Source organism: Bos indicus, chromosome 18 (assembly GCF_029378745.1).
Source record: "Bos indicus isolate NIAB-ARS_2022 breed Sahiwal x Tharparkar chromosome 18, NIAB-ARS_B.indTharparkar_mat_pri_1.0, whole genome shotgun sequence".
NCBI classification, from domain to species: Eukaryota; Metazoa; Chordata; class Mammalia; order Artiodactyla; family Bovidae; genus Bos; species Bos indicus.
The window spans coordinates 53,104,927-53,123,479 of NC_091777.1; the positions used below are offsets into that span (position 1 = coordinate 53,104,927).

Sequence of the window (18,553 nt, forward strand, 5' to 3'; positions counted from 1 at the left end):
CGGGACTCCTCCTTTTTTTCCCTCAGGTGCCTCGGCCTCCTCCCCGCCCCCACTCACCTGTCAACCCCGATTCTTTTCCCCTCCCCCCAAAGTTAGAAGGGAGTAAAGGGAAGAGAAAGGGAGGAAGGGGGGTGGCATTCCTAGGATTCCCTGGAAGGGGGGAAGAGAGGGAGGGCCCTAGGGAGGAGAGCTAAGGGAAGAGCACCCCACAGTCCCCGCCCCTGCCAGCATCTCAGAGGCCTGGGCAGAGCTGGATGTTGAAGACCATCAGACATTAGAACCATCAGACTTTAGAACCATTAGACATTAGAACCAGGTGGGTTCCAGGCCACTGGTCAGGCAGGAAAGCAGCCCAGAACACTGGCCACTGGGGAGGCTGGGGATTGCTGGTTGGACTGGGAGAGGCTGGTGCAGGCCACTGGTTGGACCCGGGCCAGCAGGTCGAAAACGACGAGGGGAGCCCAGGTCACCGGCCGGGGTGGGAACGGGTCCCCGCCAGCGAGAATGAGGCGGAGAGGATCCGCGGGGGTCCAGGGAGAACCCCGCTCTGGACACCGGCCGAACTGGTTGGTCGGGTCACCCGCCAGGGGCTCTGGTCAGTTGGAGCCTGACACCCTGGGGCCTGGGGGCGGGGAGCCTGGCTCCCGGCTGAGTGCTGGGAGGTCGGCTCCGGGCAGTGGGAGGTCCTGGCCTGGCGCCCGGGTTTGGAGGGGGACGAGGGGGAGACCGGGAGGGCGGGGTGGGGCGGGGCTGCCTGGGGCGGGGCCTCCTCGCTCCAGTCCCGGCGGCCGAGGAGCCCCAGCCCGGGCTCAGTCTCTGCCCCTGCCGCCCGCCGCTCGCCGCCCGCCGCTCGCCGCCCGCTGCCGCCGCCGCCTTGAACATGGAGCCCCCGGACGCGCGGGCTGGGGCGCGTAGGGCCCCGCGGTTGCTGGTGCTCGCGCTCCTGCTGGCGGCCCCCCCAGGTATGGCTCGGGCTGAGAGCAGGGCGCGCCTGGGGGGCGCGGGGAGGGGAGGGGACGTGGGGAAGGGCTTTCACCGACCCCAGGGACCCCAGAAAAGGAGGGATATGGGGTACCACTCCCAGTGAGAGATCTAGCGACAGCCAGGCAGAGGGCTGGGGATCCTCAGCTGTGTATTAGAAGCGATCTGAGAAGCCGTGGGACCCAGGAGTGCGGCCGCTCCTCTCCCTGCCCCCTCAGACGCTGGGATCTGCCACCGCTCCCACCCCCGCCTGGCCCCTATTCCCCCGGACCCAGAGGTCCTGGCCTCCAGTGGCCGGAGTGCCTTTTCCCCGGGGACAGAAGAGACCAAAGCGGAACTCCCCGCTCAAAAGTTGTCAAGTTTTGAGAGGGTCAGGGACCCTCTGGCTAGAAACCAGCAAGTCACATGCGATTGCGGGTTCCCCCCATTCAGATTCAGAGCCCAGACTCTAAAGGACCCGCCCCTCTCGCCTCCCGCTCCATCAGAAAGGGCTGGAGCTCAGCCCCTGGGCAGTGACAGCGGAACTAAGTGTTTCCAAGTGACAGAGCCCCCCTTCCCGGGGGCCCAGATAAAGCCTCGCACCTGCGTGGTGGTTGGAGGAGAGGTAGAGGCCCTCAGGGGCTGGGGGAAGAGAGAACTGGGGGAGAGAGAGATCCCTCTGACCATCCTTGCTGTCTCTACCACTCGGACCAAGCCCTGGGCACCAGCCTGGCCCCACACTCCCTCCCATGGGGCAGGCCCAGGCCAGAAGTGGGTGCCTGGGAATCCAGGGCCCTGGCACAAGCATGGCGAACAGTGGGTCCCCAGGGGCAAAGCTGGGCCAGGCTGGGCAGGGAAGGGAAGGGAGATTCTAAGAACTGAGAGCCCAGGCCAGGATGCCAGCCCAGAGACTGAAAGAGCTCGCTTTCCTAATGCGAACGCCTCTACCTGCCCGGATCCTGGGACGGGAGTCCCGGCCCTCCGCTCCCTTCTCCCTCAGGACCCAGGATCCGGGGCCTCCACCCTGTCCTGCTCTGAGGCACGTGCTGCTGCTTCTCTCAAAGAGTTAGATGGGCCGAGGCGCGGGTAGGGGGCTCGGGCAGGTCTGAGCCAGCCTGTCCCTCCCACATTCCTGAAACCTGCCCAGCCCTGTCCCCCTCACTGCGCCCACACACCCATCCCGCCTCAGCTCTGGCCCAGCCCCAGTCTCCCTGCTCCTGATGGAGAGACCCGGGGGGCAGGGCCGGGCAACACGGAGACTGAGAGGAACGCAGAGAACCGTGAAACTAAGAGATGGAGACGCGGGGTGAGGGGCATGCACGCACACACGCGCACACACACACACACACACACACACAGAGGCAGTGACTGAGATGGAGACGATTATCCATCTCATTGTGCCAGGCCCCGGGTGAAGTGCTGGAGGCTAAGGAATGAGCCTGCCAAGGCCCTGCCCTCAAGGGGCATTTGGTCTAGTGGGACAAGCAAGGACACACAGGATTTGAGCCCAAGTGGATTGTATGGAGGCCACGGGGCCCTGTGTGGCCCAGGGGAGGAGTCTTCAGTTCTGCAAGTGAACGGAGAGATGGGATCTGAAGCTTAGAGATGCAGAAATGAGAGATAAAGGGAGAGAGGAGCTGAATCTGAGGGAGCAGGGGCTGGGGGCCTGGACCCCTGGGTCTGAGGGAGGAGGGGCTGGGGGCCTGGACCCCTGGGTCTGAGGGAGGAGGGGCTGGGGGCCTGGACCCCTGGGTCTGGGGGAGGAGGGGCTGGGGAAAGAGGGGCTGGGGTCTGGATCCCCCGGTCTGAGGGAGCAGGGGCTGGGGGCCTGGTCCCCCGGGTCTGGGGGAGCAGGGGCTGGGGGCCTGGTCCCCCGGGTCTGGGGGAGCAGGGGCTGGGGGCCTGGACCCCCGGGTCAGGGGAGCAGGGGCTGGGGGCCTGGACCCCTGGGTCTGGGGGAGGAGGACTGGGGACCTAGAGAGCTCTGCCTCCTGGTGGCAGTGGGAGAGAGCTCAGTCACCCTCCTGCAGGTTCCAAGGCTGAGGTCCGCCTGTCTGTGCCCCCCCTGGTGGAGGTGATGAGGGGGGAGTCTGTCACTCTGGACTGCAGCCCCTTGGGGACCCATGACTATTTCATGCTGGAATGGTTTCTGGTGAGTGCTGTGAGCTGGAAACAAGGGCATGACAGAGGGGGTCTGAGAGTCAGGGCGCACTGGGGCTGCAAACGTTCATCCCCTCATCCGAGCCCGAAAGCCCCTAGGAGCCCCACAAGCTGCCTTTCCATTTTACAGGTGGGGAAATGGAGGCCCAGCAAGGGGAAGCCCCTCTCCAGGGTACCCTGGTGTCCAGGCACAGCTGAGGCTAGAATGAAAGAGGTCCCCTGGCTCTTGAAAGAGGACATTCAGAGGCAGACACCCAGAAGGCAGGAGCCCGGGGATGGGACTAAAGAGAAAGAGAAACAGGAGACCCAGGGCAGGAAAGGGAGACAGAGGTGGAAGCATGGTGAGATGGCGAAAGAGGGAACCAGAGAGGGGAAAGGTGACCACAGACAGGGGGCGGGGGTGGGAGAGCTGAGAGAGGACGGAGGGACCAGAGAGAGCGAGAACGTGAGAGAAGGAGACCCGCGGAGCGGAGCGGCAGCGAGAAAGGGGACACGTAGGAGGGCCCGTGGCCAGGCAGCCTCTCGCTGAGATGCTCCCCGCCCGCCCCTGCAGGTCGACCGCTCAGGGGCCCGCCACCGCCTGGCCTCGGCTGAGCTGCGTGGCTCCGAGCTCCGGGACAAAGAGCTCAACTCCCGGGGCCGCAGCCCCCCGTACCAGCTGGACTCCCAGGGGCGCCTGGTGCTGCCTGAGGCCCAGGTGGGCGACGAGCGCGACTATGTGTGCGTGGTGAAGGCGGGGGCAGCGGGCACCGCTGAGGCCACCGCCAGGCTCAAAGTGTTTGGTGAGTGTCTGTGCCTCCCCTCCGACCACCGCCCCCGGGCACAACACACACACATCCTGGGAAGGGGCAGGGAGGTGAGAACCCCGGGAACCAGCTCCTGACTGTAAGTCCCTCCCGCAGCCAAACCAGAGGCCCCGGAGGTCTCCCCCAACAAAGGAATCCTGTCTGTGATGGATGACTTTGCCCAGGAGGTACCTTGGGCCACACCTTGCTTCCAGGATTCTGAGGGGAGGAGGGAGTCCTGGGCTCCTATAGCCCAAGGTCGGGAGAGGCTGGGGGCTTGGGCTTCCCAGTCTGAGGAGTAGGGGTCCGGGAGTTCTGACCTTGGGTCTCCCGGGAGGAGAGGGTTGGGAGCTGGACTCCTGTGTCTGGGTCTGGTCTGGTCCCCACCCCCCTCCAGGGAGGGGGACCCAGACTCCAGGGTCCTGGCTCCCAGCCCAGTGTGGGTGTGGGTCTGTGTCTGTCCCAGATAGCCACTTGCAGCAGCCGCAACGGGAACCCAGCCCCCCAGATCATGTGGTATCGGAACGGGCAGCCCCTGGCCGTGCCCCTGGAGGTGAACTCCGGTGAGTGGTGCCTGAGGGAGCTTGGCTAGACCTCAGGGGCTGGGGCTGGGCGGCGGCCGGGCTGGCTGACCTCCTCCCTGCCGCCCTCTCCCGCAGAGGGCTACATGACCACTCGCACCGTCCGGGAGGCCTCCGGCCTGCTCTCTCTCACCAGCACCCTTTACCTGCGGCTCCACAAGCCCGACCGGGAGGCCAGCTTCCACTGCTCCGTGCACTACTACCTGCCCGCCGGCCAGCACGGCCGCCTGGACGGCCCTTCCTTCTCCCTCACCCTGCACTGTGAGTCCGAGCTGGGCCCCCGGCCGCCCCCACCAGGAACTCTCGCTACGAGGCCTGACCCTCCAAGGTGACCTCTTGACCTGCCCCACCCCTTCCAGGCCTTCTGCCCCCTTACCTCAGGCTGAAGTGGGTACTCATCTCTGACCTCTGACCTCAAGTGCCAGCGGGAGCCCCATCCTGACTTCTGACTCCCCCCATAACACCTGAACCCCGTGGAGTCTCAGGACTAACCGTGTGCCCCATGCTTCCACCCTAAAATGGGTCCCCGCAAATCTCATACTGACCTGTTACCCACACTGTAGCAAAGGAAAAGACTAAGGTTGGCCAAAAAAAGAAAAAAGATTTTACCTCTCACCTTTGGCCAACCATAGCCCCTTCCTTTGCTGCAGTGCTGGCCTCTCCCCCTTAACCTAGCCCTGCCTTTTACCCTTGACCCTGACCGTGAGTCTGCCCTTTCCCTTAGATCCCACAGAGCACGTGCTGTTCTGGTTGGGCAGCCAGTCCACTGCTGAAGGCTGGGTCCGTGAGGGTGACTCTGTCCAACTGTTGTGCCAGGGGGATGGCAGTCCCACCCCAGAGTACACGTTTTTCTGGCTTCAGGTAACCCACCCCCTCATTCCCCTGACCTCTGCGATCTACTCGTCTGCACCAACTTCTGACCCCTGGCTTAGCAAGGCGCGTGATCAATGACCCAGTAGCTATCTGTTCCCCGATTTGTGAGAGTCTTGACATACCTTGATGCCTGGCTTGGGTGACCCTGGACCTAACCTGACCCTGCCAGCCCAGAGCATTTCCTGAACAGGGTTCCTCATTCCTGATCTCCCCCAGGACAAGCAAGAAGATGTGCTAAAAACAAGTCTTGAGGGGAACTTGACGCTGGAGAGGGTACAGCGGAACCAGAGCGGGACCTATGGCTGCAGGGTGGAGGACTTCGACGTCCCTGAGGATGCGGAGCTCTCCAAAACCCTGGAGCTGCGTGTGGCCTGTGAGAGCCCCCAGAGCGGGAGGGGGCCCTGGCATCAGCGATCTCCTCACCCTCGCCGCCCCCCCACAGCCCTGTCTCCAACCCTTTCTGTGGTGCCCAGCCTGGTCTCGATGCCCCTGGCCCCTCCAGTCTCCCATACAAGGCAGCCAGAGACCCCTTTCCAAGGCATACACCTGACCTTCCCCTACCTAGAACCTGCTGTGTCTCCCCAGTCCTCTGGGGACAAGACCCACATGCTTCACCCCAGCCTTCAAGACCCACCTGGCTGGCCTCACCTTAGGCAGACCCTTCTCCCCATCACACCCCAAGCTCTTCTCCTCTTTCCTACAGTAACTCCCCATCTTCTCTTCCATCCAATCCCAACCCATCTCTCGGATCCCAGTCTTCCAAGAAGCCCTCTTGGTCTGCCTGCACACAAGCCCTGAGCAAAGGCTCTGTCCCTCCTGGGAACTCCTGTCACCTCCCTTCCTGGGGCTAGACCCTGTGCCACATGTCAACAAGAGAGTGCAGCCCCAGCCTCCACCCAGCTCCAGGGTCCAGTAGGGGAGACAGATGTTAAACGCTGAACACACACTTTTTTTTTTTTTGAACACACACTTTGAGTCACAGTCCTGCCTCTATAGAGACTAACGCAGAGGAGGGGGATAAGGAACTGGTGTGGCGAACAGGGATTATTTTCCATGGAGGCTGTTGGGGGCTGCAGATTCTGACTGCAGGAAGGAAATTTATGGGGAGTGCCCCAGGATCCACACCTCTTGGTGGGTGATGAGGGAAGGAAGCAGGATGCAGCAGAGGCGGAAGTTGGGCTTCAGCCTAAGGAAGACCTCTACATGCTCACAGGGCATTTAGAAGCTGAGAGATCCCCAGTTGGGGTACAGGGGCTGGGTCTTTTGTACATCCACGTCAACCCGTCATTGGATGTGGGCTGCCTAGGGAAGGAGGGGACATGACCTTGAGCCAGGGGCTCTCTCTGTGACTCAGGCAGTTTCCAGAGAGGGCTGACAGCTGAGGGCTGACAGCTGACACCCTTCTCAACAGCTGGGGAGAAAATCCTTTGGTGCCAAAGGGGAAATCTGAGTGTCCACGACAGAGGGTCAGAGAGACCTCTCTGAGAAAGGGATCATGTGTAGGAAACCAAAGAATGGAACCAGAGATACGATGAGTCAGAAGAAAAGCATTCCAGGCTGCGGAAACAGCACGTGCAAGGGCCCTGAGGCCCACACTGGCATATTGGAGAACAACAGGGAAAGAACAGGGTAGCCGGAGCTCAGGAAGCAAGAGGGGAAGGTGGGAGATGAGCTTGAAGCAGTGGGCAGGGTCAACCAGGCAGGACTTATTGGCTTCATCAAGGAAAGAGGCCTGGATGCCCACCATACTGGGGAACCACTGCAGAGTTTTGTTTTGTTTTGTTTTGTTTTTTTCCTCACTGCAAGATTTTAAGCAGAGGCAAGGGCTGACCAGTGTGTGTTTTGAAAAGATCCCTTGAGAGGCCTTCCCTGGTGGTCCGGTGGATAACACTCCCCACTCCCAATGCAGGGGACCTGGGTTCAGTCACTGGTTGGGGAACTAAGATTCCCACATACCATCACTAAACCCCGTGATGCAACTAGAGAAGTCTGGGCACTACCAAAAAAAAAAAAAAGAGGAGTGGGCTGTTTGTTTGTTTGTTTGTTTAAAAAAGAACCCAGCACAGCCAAAATTAAATAAATAAATTTTAAAACCAATTTTTTTTTAAGTCAAACTTGGACATGACTGAGCAACTACACTTTCACTGTTTAAAAAAGAAAAGATCCCTCTGGCTGCTCAGCAAAGAATGGACCAGAGAGGACAAGAGACCAGTGAGGACGTGACTGCAGTGGTCAAGGCAGTTGGACCCCAGGATCAGAGATGGAAAGAAGTGAGAAGATTCATTTGGGGGACACAGCAGAGAAAGACTTGATGGGTGGAGAAGGAAATGGCAACCCACTCCAGTGTTCTTGCCTGGAGAATCCCAGGGATGGCAGAGCCTGGTGGGCTGCCATCTATGGGGTCGCACAGAGTCGGACACAACTGAAGTGACTTAGCAGCAGCAGCAGCAGGGAGTTTCTTTACTGCACGGTCAGTTTTTAAAACTTTTCTGCAGACTTTGGGAAAGGATGATCGCTCTTTATCGGCGTTGACTTTAAGAGTCAGCTGTTGAGCTGAACCTGTGGTGGCATCTGGTTTCCCGTTTGGTATTTCCCCTACTAGCCATGCTGTCGAATTTGAGAGACTTGTGTTAAAAATCCTACATCATTGTGGTTATGTTAAAATCTTACATCAAGTGTGGAAATGTCGGTTTCTAGCAGTTTTTGCTTTATTTAGTACTTTCTGAGTCCGTGTGTGTTACAGGTGTGTGACTGTCCTGTGTCCTTTAAGATGTTGGGTCCTTTCCATCATAACACGCTCGCCCTGGCCCCCGAACCTCCCTTGCCTTGGGTCCTGTGTTGCTGTGCCCTTCACAGCTGCCCTTCTCCTCCTGGTGACCCTGCTTCAGGGGCCCAGAATGGCCTTTTGATCTTGACCTTTGGCATTACTTGTAACTGCCTCTTATGAACACTGCATCCTGGATTTAGCGTTTTTGTCCAAGCCCACTAGGGAATTTCTGGAGTAGGAAATGGCAACCCACTCCAGTATTATTGCTTGGAAAATCCCATGGACAGAGGAGCCTGGTGGACTACAGTCCATTGGGCCACAGAAAGCCGGACACGACCGAGTGTCTGAGCACTAGGGAATTTAGCTTCTGTCATGAGATCTATATTTGAGGCTTCTCATTTTCTCCCAGCTTTTCTTTTCCCTACATTAAATGCCTCAGCCACTTCACACCTACCCCAGGCTGCTGGCATATTTGTCTTGAATTTTCCCAGTACGTTTAGGCTTACGGTTTTCTATTTTAGGAATAATCAGTGTCAAAGTTGTACTCAAATCAAGATAAGATCTTTTAATATGCATGTAATTTAATCCTCAGTTCTGATATGTTTTGTTTTATTAAAAAATATTTACAAATGTTAAAAAAAAAAAAGACTTGATGGGAAAAAAATGGGTCATGTGGAGGAGAGAAGGCCAAGGTTGGAGGGGTAGTCAGAGAAGGAGCGCCCAATACCTCCCAGGTTATCCATTAACCCTGGGCTCAGACGTCAGCTCTGGAGGCAGGTGGTCGAAGTGGGCCTGTATTTTGTTTTTTTGTTGTTGTTATTGTTGTTTTAAGTGTTTGTTTTATTTATTTAATTTGGCCGCACCAGGTCTTCACTGTGGCATGTGGGGTCTAGATCCCCGCCCGGCCCCCCTGCATTGGGAGCACAAAGTCTTAGCCACTGGACCACCAGGGGAGCCCCGTGGGCATGTACTTTGGAGTCAGACTCCTAGATCTGGGCTCAAGGGCCCAGATGAGAGAGTGGAGAGCTCGTGGAGCTGGGGAGAAGTTGGCATTCTCTGCTGACAATTGTCCATTCACGTCTGCCCTCCTCAAAAGCCCTGGGGGTCCCCTAACTGATCGAGTGAGGGTCCGGGGAAGGTGACATTCTGCTCCCCCCACTCCAGACTTGGACTCCCTGGAGCTCAGCGCAGGGGAGGAGCTTTCCTTACCTCTGCACAACAGCACAACCGTGACCTGCTCTGCGCGAGGCCTGCCCACCCCGACCCTATACTGGACCAAGGTGAGAGGGAAAGGTGTCCCTCCCCAGCACGGGACCCTCCCCTTTCCATCAACCCCTCCCTGCCTCTCACAGCCAGCTGGTGCCTGCTCTTTCTCTCCCCACCCAGGACTCAGCACCCATGGGGGAGGACCCCACACTCTCCCTCCACTCCGTCACCTTCGATTCAGCCGGCACCTACACATGTGAGGCCTACATGCCCAGGATCCCCCTCCTGAGTCGCACCCGGAGCTTCAGGCTGCTGGTTCAAGGTTTGGGGTGTGGGCAGGCTGGGATGGGGATAGCATGGGGGGATGTGGGGCGCCAGGACAAATGAGACGGGTCCACGGCTGGTCCTTCTCTCCTCTTTTTCTCTCCCTCCTCTCCTTTTCCCAGGTGCCTACATCTCACCCCCTTTCCCGCCCCACCACCCACAGGGACACCAGAGTTAAAGGCAAAGGAGACTCAGCCCAAGGCCGAAGGCAGCTGGACCGAAGGAGATGAAGTCACCCTGATCTGCTACGCCCGCGGCTACCCGAAGCCCAAACTCACCTGGAGCCAGTTGGGCGGCAGCGTAAGGGACCCCCCCTGACCCTCCCCAAATCCCAGCCGGCTCAGTGGTCCACGGATCATGTCCTCCCCACCCTCCACCTCCACTGACCGCTTCCTTTTCAACTCTGCCCACACCCCGAGCCCTTGATCTCAAAAGCCTGGGCCTGACCTGAGCCTCCACAGCCCACAGAACCAGCCCCTGGGGGCCAGGGCTGGGTGAGCAGCTCCCTGACCCTGAAGGTGACCAGTGCCTTGAGCCAAGACGGCGTCTCCTGTGAGGCCTCCAACCCTCTCGGGAACACCCACCACGTCTTCCACTTTGGAACCGGTGAGTAACCACCGTGGTGGGACCAACACGGGTGCGGGGCAGACAGTGGGCTGCTGGCTGACCCCTCCCCCTCCGCCCTGCCCCGCAGTGGCCCCCCAGACCTCCCAGGCCGGCGTGGCGGTCATGGCCGTGGCCATCAGCGTGGCCCTCCTGCTCCTCGTCGTTGCCGTCTTCTACTGCATGAGACGCAAGGGGCGGCCCGGCTGCTGCCAGCGGGGCGAGAAGGGGTCTCCGTGAGTGGCCTGCAACCTTGAAACTGAGCTCTCTACCCAAACCCTGACCTCACCCTGACCTCAGCCCCAAACCAACCACAGCCCCAACCCCAGCTCCATCGGCAAATAAGATGCCATCCCATCTCCAACCTCCGACCTGGACCATGACCGTCCCCTCCCCTCTCCTCAACCCCACCCAACCCATAACCAACTCCCAGCCCACCCCAAGCTCACCTTAACCTCATCCCCAATCTCACCTTAACCTCATCCCCAATCTCATCCCCACCTGTGATCCACACCCACCCCAATCCCAAAGTAACCTCATCTATACTTCCAGCTTCCTCTCCAACCCCAACCTCTCCCCCAGCTGTACCCTCAGCTCCAGCGCATACCCAGTAACCAAACACAGCTTCAGCCACCTCCCCATCCCAAGTCCCCCTGCACATCCCCCCATCCCATTCCTAACTCCAAACCCATCCCCATCCAACCTTATCTCCAACCGCGACCACACAGCCACCCTCAACTCCAGTCCACAGCCATCCCCACGTGCGTGCGTTCTAAGTCGCCTCAGTCATGTCCAACTCTTTGCGACCCCATAGACCATATAGCCCATCAGGCTCCTCTCCCCATGGGGTTCTCCAGCCAAGAATACTGGAGTGGGTTGCCATGCCTTCTTCCAGAGCATCTTCCTGACCCAGGGATTGAACCTGCCTCTCCTGAGACTCCTGCATGGCAGGCGGATTCTTTACCACTGAGCCACCAGGGAAGCCCAGCTATCCCCACAGCCCTCCCTAAAACCCATCCCAGTGACATTACCAGCTCCAATTCCAAGGGCAGCGTCAAGCATGTCCTCACCCCATCCCTGACCCCAGGGCCACTTCCACCTCCTACCTCACCCCCAGCTCATTCCCACCCACGCATCGCCAAGTCTGTCCCCATCCGACACACCCATGGCCAGTTCCTTCCTTGGCCATGACCACCTCTAACACAATGTCTCCTCCCACTAGGCCACCTGGGGAACCCAAGTTGAGCCACTCAGGATCACAGCGGCCGGAGCAGACGGGCCTTCTCATGGGGAGTGCCTCTGGAGGAGCCAAGCATGGGAGCGGGGGCTTTGGAGATGAGGTGAGTGAGGGCCTGGGCCCCTGGGGAGAGGGAACTACTGCGGGTGGAAGAGCTGCTGTGGGCCCAGGCTGATCTCCCCATCTTTTCCCCAGTGTTGAGGCTGAGGATCTTCCCAGAGGCAGTCATTGAACCCAACCTGGAGTGGCGAGCATCAGAAAACCAGCCCCGCTCACACCTCTGCCTGCCCCCACTTTCCCGGCCTTTCCTCTTCCCTCTCTGGGCCCTCCCTTCCTTCCTCTGTGGGCTGGGCAGGGACCACAGCGGCCTGGGAGGGAGGGGACCTTCCTCCAAGGATTGTGACTCTCCCAGGCCCCAGAATAGCTCCTGGACCCGAGCCCAAGTCCTGGCCTGGGACGAGGCTCGAGGGTCGGCTGGCTGGGGCTATTTTTACCTCCTGCCTCCATTGCTGGTCCCCCACCCTCCCACCTGACGTCCTGCTGCAGAGTCTGACACTGGATCCCCGCCCTCTGCCCTGACCCCATCATCTGTGGACACTGGAGTCTGGAATAAATGCTGTCTGTCACCTGGACACCATCCTGTGGCCAGAGCTGCATCCTCTAGGGGATGAGAGGGGAAGGGGGGTGCAGGTGGTGCTCTGGCCCTGCTGGCTCTCCCACCCCCTTGCTGGACCTCAGGAGAAATCTGATGTCATGGAGAAAGAAATGAGAGAGAAAGGATGGAGGGTGACTCAGCCTGAAAAAGGTGGAGAAGAGAGGTGCTGGGGGTCCAGAGGGAGCTGAACCTGGCCCCTGAAGACCAGTGCCTTTAGGGGGAGGTAGGGTGCTATCCCCTTAAGTAAAAAATGCCCAGTCTCTCTTGCCAGAGGCCCAGAGGGAATTGAAACATCCAGAGGAAAAGCTCTCTCTGAGCTGTAGAGTGGATGGAATTAGGGATTTAGGCATCTCCTCTGAGGACAGCCTGGGGCCTGCAGTGGAGGGGTGGGGGAGGAGGAACAACTTGGAGGAGCCCCCATTAAGGGATCTAGGCAGAGACAAGAGACGGCAGAAACAGCAAAACAGAGACTTGCCGAAGGGGAGGGAGAGGCATTTGAAAGAAGGACGGAGAGGCTAAGGGGGAGAATTGAGGGATGGGCTGGGGCAGCTCAGAATTGAGAGAGAGCCACTGAGTCAGACAGAGATGTGGGGAGAGAGAGGCAAAGACAGACAAATAGAGACATGTCCTGGACTATTTACTGTGCAATTCCAGACCACAGCAATAAAGCGAAGATCACAATAAAGCAAGTCACACAAATTTTTCAGTTTCGCAGTGCATATATTACGTTTACACTGTACTGTAGCAAGTATGCAATAGCGTTCTGCCTGAAAAAAAAAAAAAAAGTACGTAGCTTAACTTAAGAAACACTTTCAAAAACAAAACACTTTCTTGTTAAAAATGGTAACCATCGTCTGAGCCGTCAGTGAGTCATAGTGGTCACATCAAAGGTCACTCATCAGTGACCATAACAAATAGAAGAACAATGAAAAACCTTGAAATACTGCAAGAATTACCAAATGTGACACAAACATACAAAGCGAGCAAAGGCTGTCGGGAAAATGGCACCAATAGACACAGCGTTGCCACAAACCTGTAATTTATTAAAAAAAAAAAAAATGCGGTATCTGCGGAGCACAATAAAACAATGTGCCATACAGAGAGGTAGGGCTGCAGAGACAGAAACACAGAAAGAACTGGGATTCAGAGAGATCATTCCAGTTAGAAAGGGAGGGGAAAAAAAAGTTGCAAAAGAGCAGCTCAGAAGCAGTGCGGGGAAGACAAGTGTGACCTTGGGCAAGTGACTTCACCTCCCTGAGTCCATCAGATAAAGATAAATCACACTTGAGCCGTGGACGGCCACTGTGAGGAGAGGGAGCAAGTATACCTGTGCAGTGCATGCTGGGCGGTCTCTGCCGGTGACCCCGCCCCTCTGTCCTCAGTTTACTGAGCCACCAGATGGACCAAGTGGGATCTGTGGCCGTGGGGAGTTGAAGAGATGCTATGGGAGCCTCCTCGCAGGCAACTGAGCAAATGCTCAGAGATTTCCAGAACGGAAGAGCTCACACTGGCTGAATTAAGGTGCTCAAATCCCATGATTTATTGAGTCAGATTAAAACAAACAGGAAGGACTTCCTGGTGGTCCGGTGGTTAAGACTCCACCTTCCAACACAGGGGTCAGGGTTCAGTACTTGGTTAGGAAACAAAGATTCCCGTCGGGTGTGGCCAAAAGATTAGAAATAAATAAATGTATAAACAAATGTGAGAAACAAGAGAGATGGGGCAGGTTAACACACTGAGATGGGGAACAAACGATCCAAGTTCTGCCGCCTGAGCTTGAGGGTTCACGGGGCTCCGTTGTCCTCCTGTGTGGTGTGGTCTCCACGCCCAGAGTCCAGGGGCAGCAGGGAGGATCCACATCCGGAAGTTCCCAGGGCTGCGTGGGGGCAAATGCATTCAGCCACACCTGCGGGTGGAGCAAAACATGCCTCCTGGCCTTGGCTCTCACCTGCATGACGTGAGCACAGGACTCACCAAGCAGAGCGAGAGTCCTCAGGAGTCACCTTAAGGACTCTCGGATAAGTGAAATGAAAGTGTCAGTCAGTCAGTCGTGTCCAACTCTTTGTAACCTCACGGACTGTAGCCCACCAGGCTCCTCTGTCCATGGGATTCTCCAGGCAAGAATACTGGAGTAGCTAGTCATTCCCTTCTCCAGGGAATCTTTCCGACCTAGGAATCGAACCGGGTCTCTTGCATTGCAGGTGGTTTCTTTACTGTCTGAGCCACCAGGGAAGCCCAAGGACTCTCAGATACTTGAGGCTTCATCAATCTTTCCATCCTTCCCATGGACGTTCAGCTCACATTTTTTTTATCGAAGTATAGTTGACTTAGAATGTTGTGTTAGTTTCCGATGTACAGCACAGTGATTCAGTTTTACATATATAGACAGTCTTTTTCGTATTCTTTTCCATTAGGATTTATCACAGAATATTGAATAGAGTTCCCTGTGTTATACAGTAGGACCTTGTTGTTTATCCATCCTGTATATAATAGTTTGCATCTGCTACCCCAATCTCCCAATCCTTCCCTCCCTCACCCAGAATGGAATATCCTTTTTTAAAAATACAGCAGACACACAGAGAAATCATAGAATGATTGGGAGAATTTGATAACTGTGAAAAGTGTTTAATGCAAAGCCTGGCACAGAGCATGTGTTCAGTATGTGTTTAGTATTGTTATTATTATCACTCATGGAAAATGGAGGGACAGAAAGAAAAGCAAGAAAGGGACCAGGTGGAGAGAGATACCTCATTAAGGGCAGATGATGGCTGGGGGAGGGGAGAGAGGGAACCCCAGGGAGAAAGCGATGCTCCGCCCAGCACCTGGTCCCCAAATTAATGACGGGAGGGTCTTGGCCTGCCTCCCAAGAGGGCATACATTTGCATAAGATCCCTCATCTGCATGGCATTCCAGGCAATTTGCATACAGATGGCAGCCTGTGCCCTCCTTAGTCTGATCCCTCCTCCCACCTTGGCCAAGGGTCTGGGGGAAGGGGCAGCAGGTGTGGGGGGTGATGAACCACCATGATCTGGGGCTCCAGGAAGTAAAGGCAAATTCAGAATAGACTCCCCTTGCTCCTCAACCTTCTGTGGCTCCCTTTTGCTCTCAGGACCATGAGGCACCCTTCACCTGGCATTCAGGACAGGTTAAGATGTCTCCCCTCACACATACCCACTGCCCCGTCTCTCACATCTTGTGTCTTTGCGAATTTACTATTCTCCCACCTGGAATGTCCTCTCTCATTTCCAACACTGTAACAAAGCTTGCCTCTCCTTCAAAGCCAGGACATCTTTAAGATTTCTGACAAATTTTCCCTAGTGACGCAGACAGTAAAGAATCTGCCTGCAGTGCAGGAGATCTGGGTTTGATCCCTGAGTCTGGAAGGTCTCCTGGAGAAGGAAATAGCAACCCACTCCAGTGTTCTTGACTAGGAAATCCCATGGACAGAGAAGCCTGGCAGGCTACAGTCCATGGGGTTGCAAAGAGTCAGACACGACTGAACAACTAACAACACTCCTTGTCCTTGGAACTTTACTGGAATTTGTGCCACCTCTGGACTCATACAGATTTTATTAGTAAAAATGTGTTTTGTTGCAAATGACAAAAAAAAAAAAAAAGAAACTGAAGTAAAAAAAAGTTGTGTAAATGAAAAGGGAAAATTATTCATTCATATAACCAGGAAGGTCAAAGACTGACTACTTTCAGGCATAGCTGGATCCAGGGGCTTAAATAGTCTCATCAGAAAGCTGGCCTGTTCCATTTCTCAGCTCTCCTGTCCTCCATACACAGGCAGTTTCTTTTATCTCTGGAGGCACCTAGAGAACCAGTGTTTTGCCAGTTTAGTAACCCTCATCAAAAGAGGTGTCCCTTCCCTATTAGTTCAAGCAAACATCTCAGGGCTAATTCTCATTGGTCAGGAATGAGTCCCACCCCCATCCCTGAACCAATCCCTGAGGCCAGGGGACCCAATGCTCTGATTGGCCAGGACTGGGCCAGGCTCGCTCTGAACCATAAGGGCTTAGTATGGAAGAGGTTTTGTTACTGTTCAGTCGCTCATTCATGTCCAACTCTTTTCAACTCCATGGACTACAGTACGCCAGGCTTCCCTGTCCTTTACTATCTCCTGGAGTTTTCTCAGATTCATGTCCATTGAGTCGATGATGCCATCCAACCATATCATTCTCTGTTGCCCCCTTCTCCTCCAGCCCTCAATCCTTCCCAGCATCAGGGTCTTTTCCAATGAGTTGGCTCTTCGCATCAGGTGGCCAAAGTATTGGAGCTTTAGCTTCAGCATCAGTCCTTCCAGTGAATATTCAGGGTTGGTTTCCTTTAATGGACTTCCCTGTTAGCACTAGTGGTTAAAAATCTGCCTGCCAATGCAGCAGACATAAGAGATGCAGGTTCAAAACCTGGGTTGGGAAGATGCCCTGGAAGAGGGCTTGGCAACCCACTCCAGTATTCATGTCTGGAGAACCCCATGGACAGAGGAGCCTGGCAGGCTACAGTCCATAGGGTTGCAAAGAGTCGGACACAACTGAAGCGACTTAGCACACATTTCCTTTAGGACTGACTGGTTAAAGGGCAGGTAAAATATAATACTTAGCATCAACTCCCTAGCTCCGTCAGGAAGCCTTTGGCTCTGTACCCCTACCTCCTAGTGGTTATGACTCTTCAGTAAAGTGTCACCTCTGAGACTCCTTGACGCTGGAAGTCAACTCCTCAGGTATGAGACTCACCCAGTCATCTGTCAACAAACACACAAGGGAGTGCTCAGGTTTATCCAAGTCCCCTTATGTATGTGACTAGGGGCATGAAATTCCAGCCTACTGGGGCTTACCTCCTGGGCTCACCCCAGCTCACAAAGAAGAGCCAGGAGACAGTTGAGCATACTCCTTGACAGGCTTGGAGAAGAGTGGGTGCTAAGGAGGGGACTTCCTGGAGAAACTCTCCCTGGGGACTGGTTATTTTGTCCAAGCGAGGAATGGGGGAAGGGGGCAGAATTTCACAAAGCAAATCAGTAACAAAGTTGGCACTAACCCCAGAGATCCTGGCCCTCTAGTCTGGCCCCAGACTGGGGAGAGAAGGACAGAGAGTTCTAGAGAGAATTTACTATGCACCTACGGTCGTTCTCCTTTATCTAGGGGATACATTCCAAGACCCCAGTGGATGTGTGGATCGTACTGAACCCTACATATACAGTGTTTGTTTTTTTTTTTCTATATACACATCCCTGTGACAAACTTTCATCTGTAAATAAGGCACAGCAAGAGAATGTCCAAATTGCCAGCATCACTACTCTTGTGCTTTGAGCCATTATTAAATAAAATGAGGGTTATTTGGACATCAGCCCCATGACACCACTGCAGTCCATCTGATAATGCAACCGGCTACTAAGTGACTCAGAGGCAGGTAGTGTATAAGCACTGGATAGAGGGATGATTTATGTTTAGGGCTCGAGACTCCATCATGCCTCTCAGAATGGTTAAAAAACGATGAATTTTTATTTCTGGAATTTTCCATTTGATATTTTTGGACTGGGGTTGACACGGGGTAACTGAAACCGCAGATAAGGGGGGGTGATGACTGTATTTGTCCAGCTGACCTCATGCCAGGCTGAGAGAGACACCATGGGAAGGTCCTAGCCTGCTACTTCCTTGCTGGGAGGCATGGGGGCAGATAATCACTCTATGCTCTGTGTGTTTTTCAGAGAAATGGGGATCGTGAAATCTCCCTTCGTGTGATTTTTGTATGGAATTAACTGACAAGTGGGCATCTCTGGTGGCTCAGCTGGTAAAGAATCTGCCTGCAATGCAGGAGACCCAGGTTCAACTCCTGGGTTGGGAAGATCCCCTGGAGAAGGAAATGGCAACCCACTCCAGTATTCGCCCGGAGAATCCCATTGTCAGAGGAGCCTGGCGGGCTACAGTCCATGGGGTCGCAGGAGTCAGACATGACTTAGCGACTAAACTACCACCAACTGACAAGTAGCCAACTCTTTGACTTTGGATCCAGTCACTTCTTTCTTTGTGCCTCAGTTTCCTCATCACATAGGGTGCTGTGGGGGGTTATTTGAGATAATACAGCGCATTGGGATTAGCACCCTGCACATAGTCAGTGCTAAATACATTTATTAACAGGATTATTACCAAGATGTGAATGCCAGTCAATCACAGTCTCCACTACTTAAGATCTTGCACTTCTGGGTAGGAAAACTCAGGTGTGTGGCAGGTGGGAAGGGAGGGCAAGTCTATGGGGGTCCTCTTGGTTGGGCACGAAGCATCAGCCCCCAGCTGATCAGCTCCTTTTTCGAGGAACTGGAACCAAGGGATTTCAAGCGCTCAACGGCATCGTCTCCCTCAGCCTCCTGCTTGCCGCCCTCGTCCCTACACGCTGGGCGGCCTC

General features: G+C 55.7%; 1 protein-coding gene across 1 annotated transcript; it reads left to right on the forward strand.

Annotated features, from left to right (window-relative positions):
* The first annotated feature begins 784 nt into the window (after positions 1 to 784).
* Positions 785 to 12,133, forward strand: BCAM (basal cell adhesion molecule (Lutheran blood group)). Its single transcript, XM_019979499.2, has 15 exons — positions 785 to 962; positions 2,991 to 3,112; positions 3,674 to 3,902; positions 4,023 to 4,093; positions 4,372 to 4,468; positions 4,565 to 4,747; positions 5,211 to 5,347; positions 5,576 to 5,732; positions 9,291 to 9,406; positions 9,513 to 9,654; positions 9,820 to 9,956; positions 10,118 to 10,262; positions 10,351 to 10,495; positions 11,482 to 11,599; positions 11,692 to 12,133. The coding sequence occupies exons 1-15, from the start codon at positions 881 to 883 to the stop codon at positions 11,695 to 11,697; spliced, it is 1,887 nt and encodes a 628-aa protein (XP_019835058.1). The 5' UTR covers positions 785 to 880; the 3' UTR covers positions 11,698 to 12,133.
* Positions 12,134 to 18,553: the final 6,420 nt, after the last annotated feature.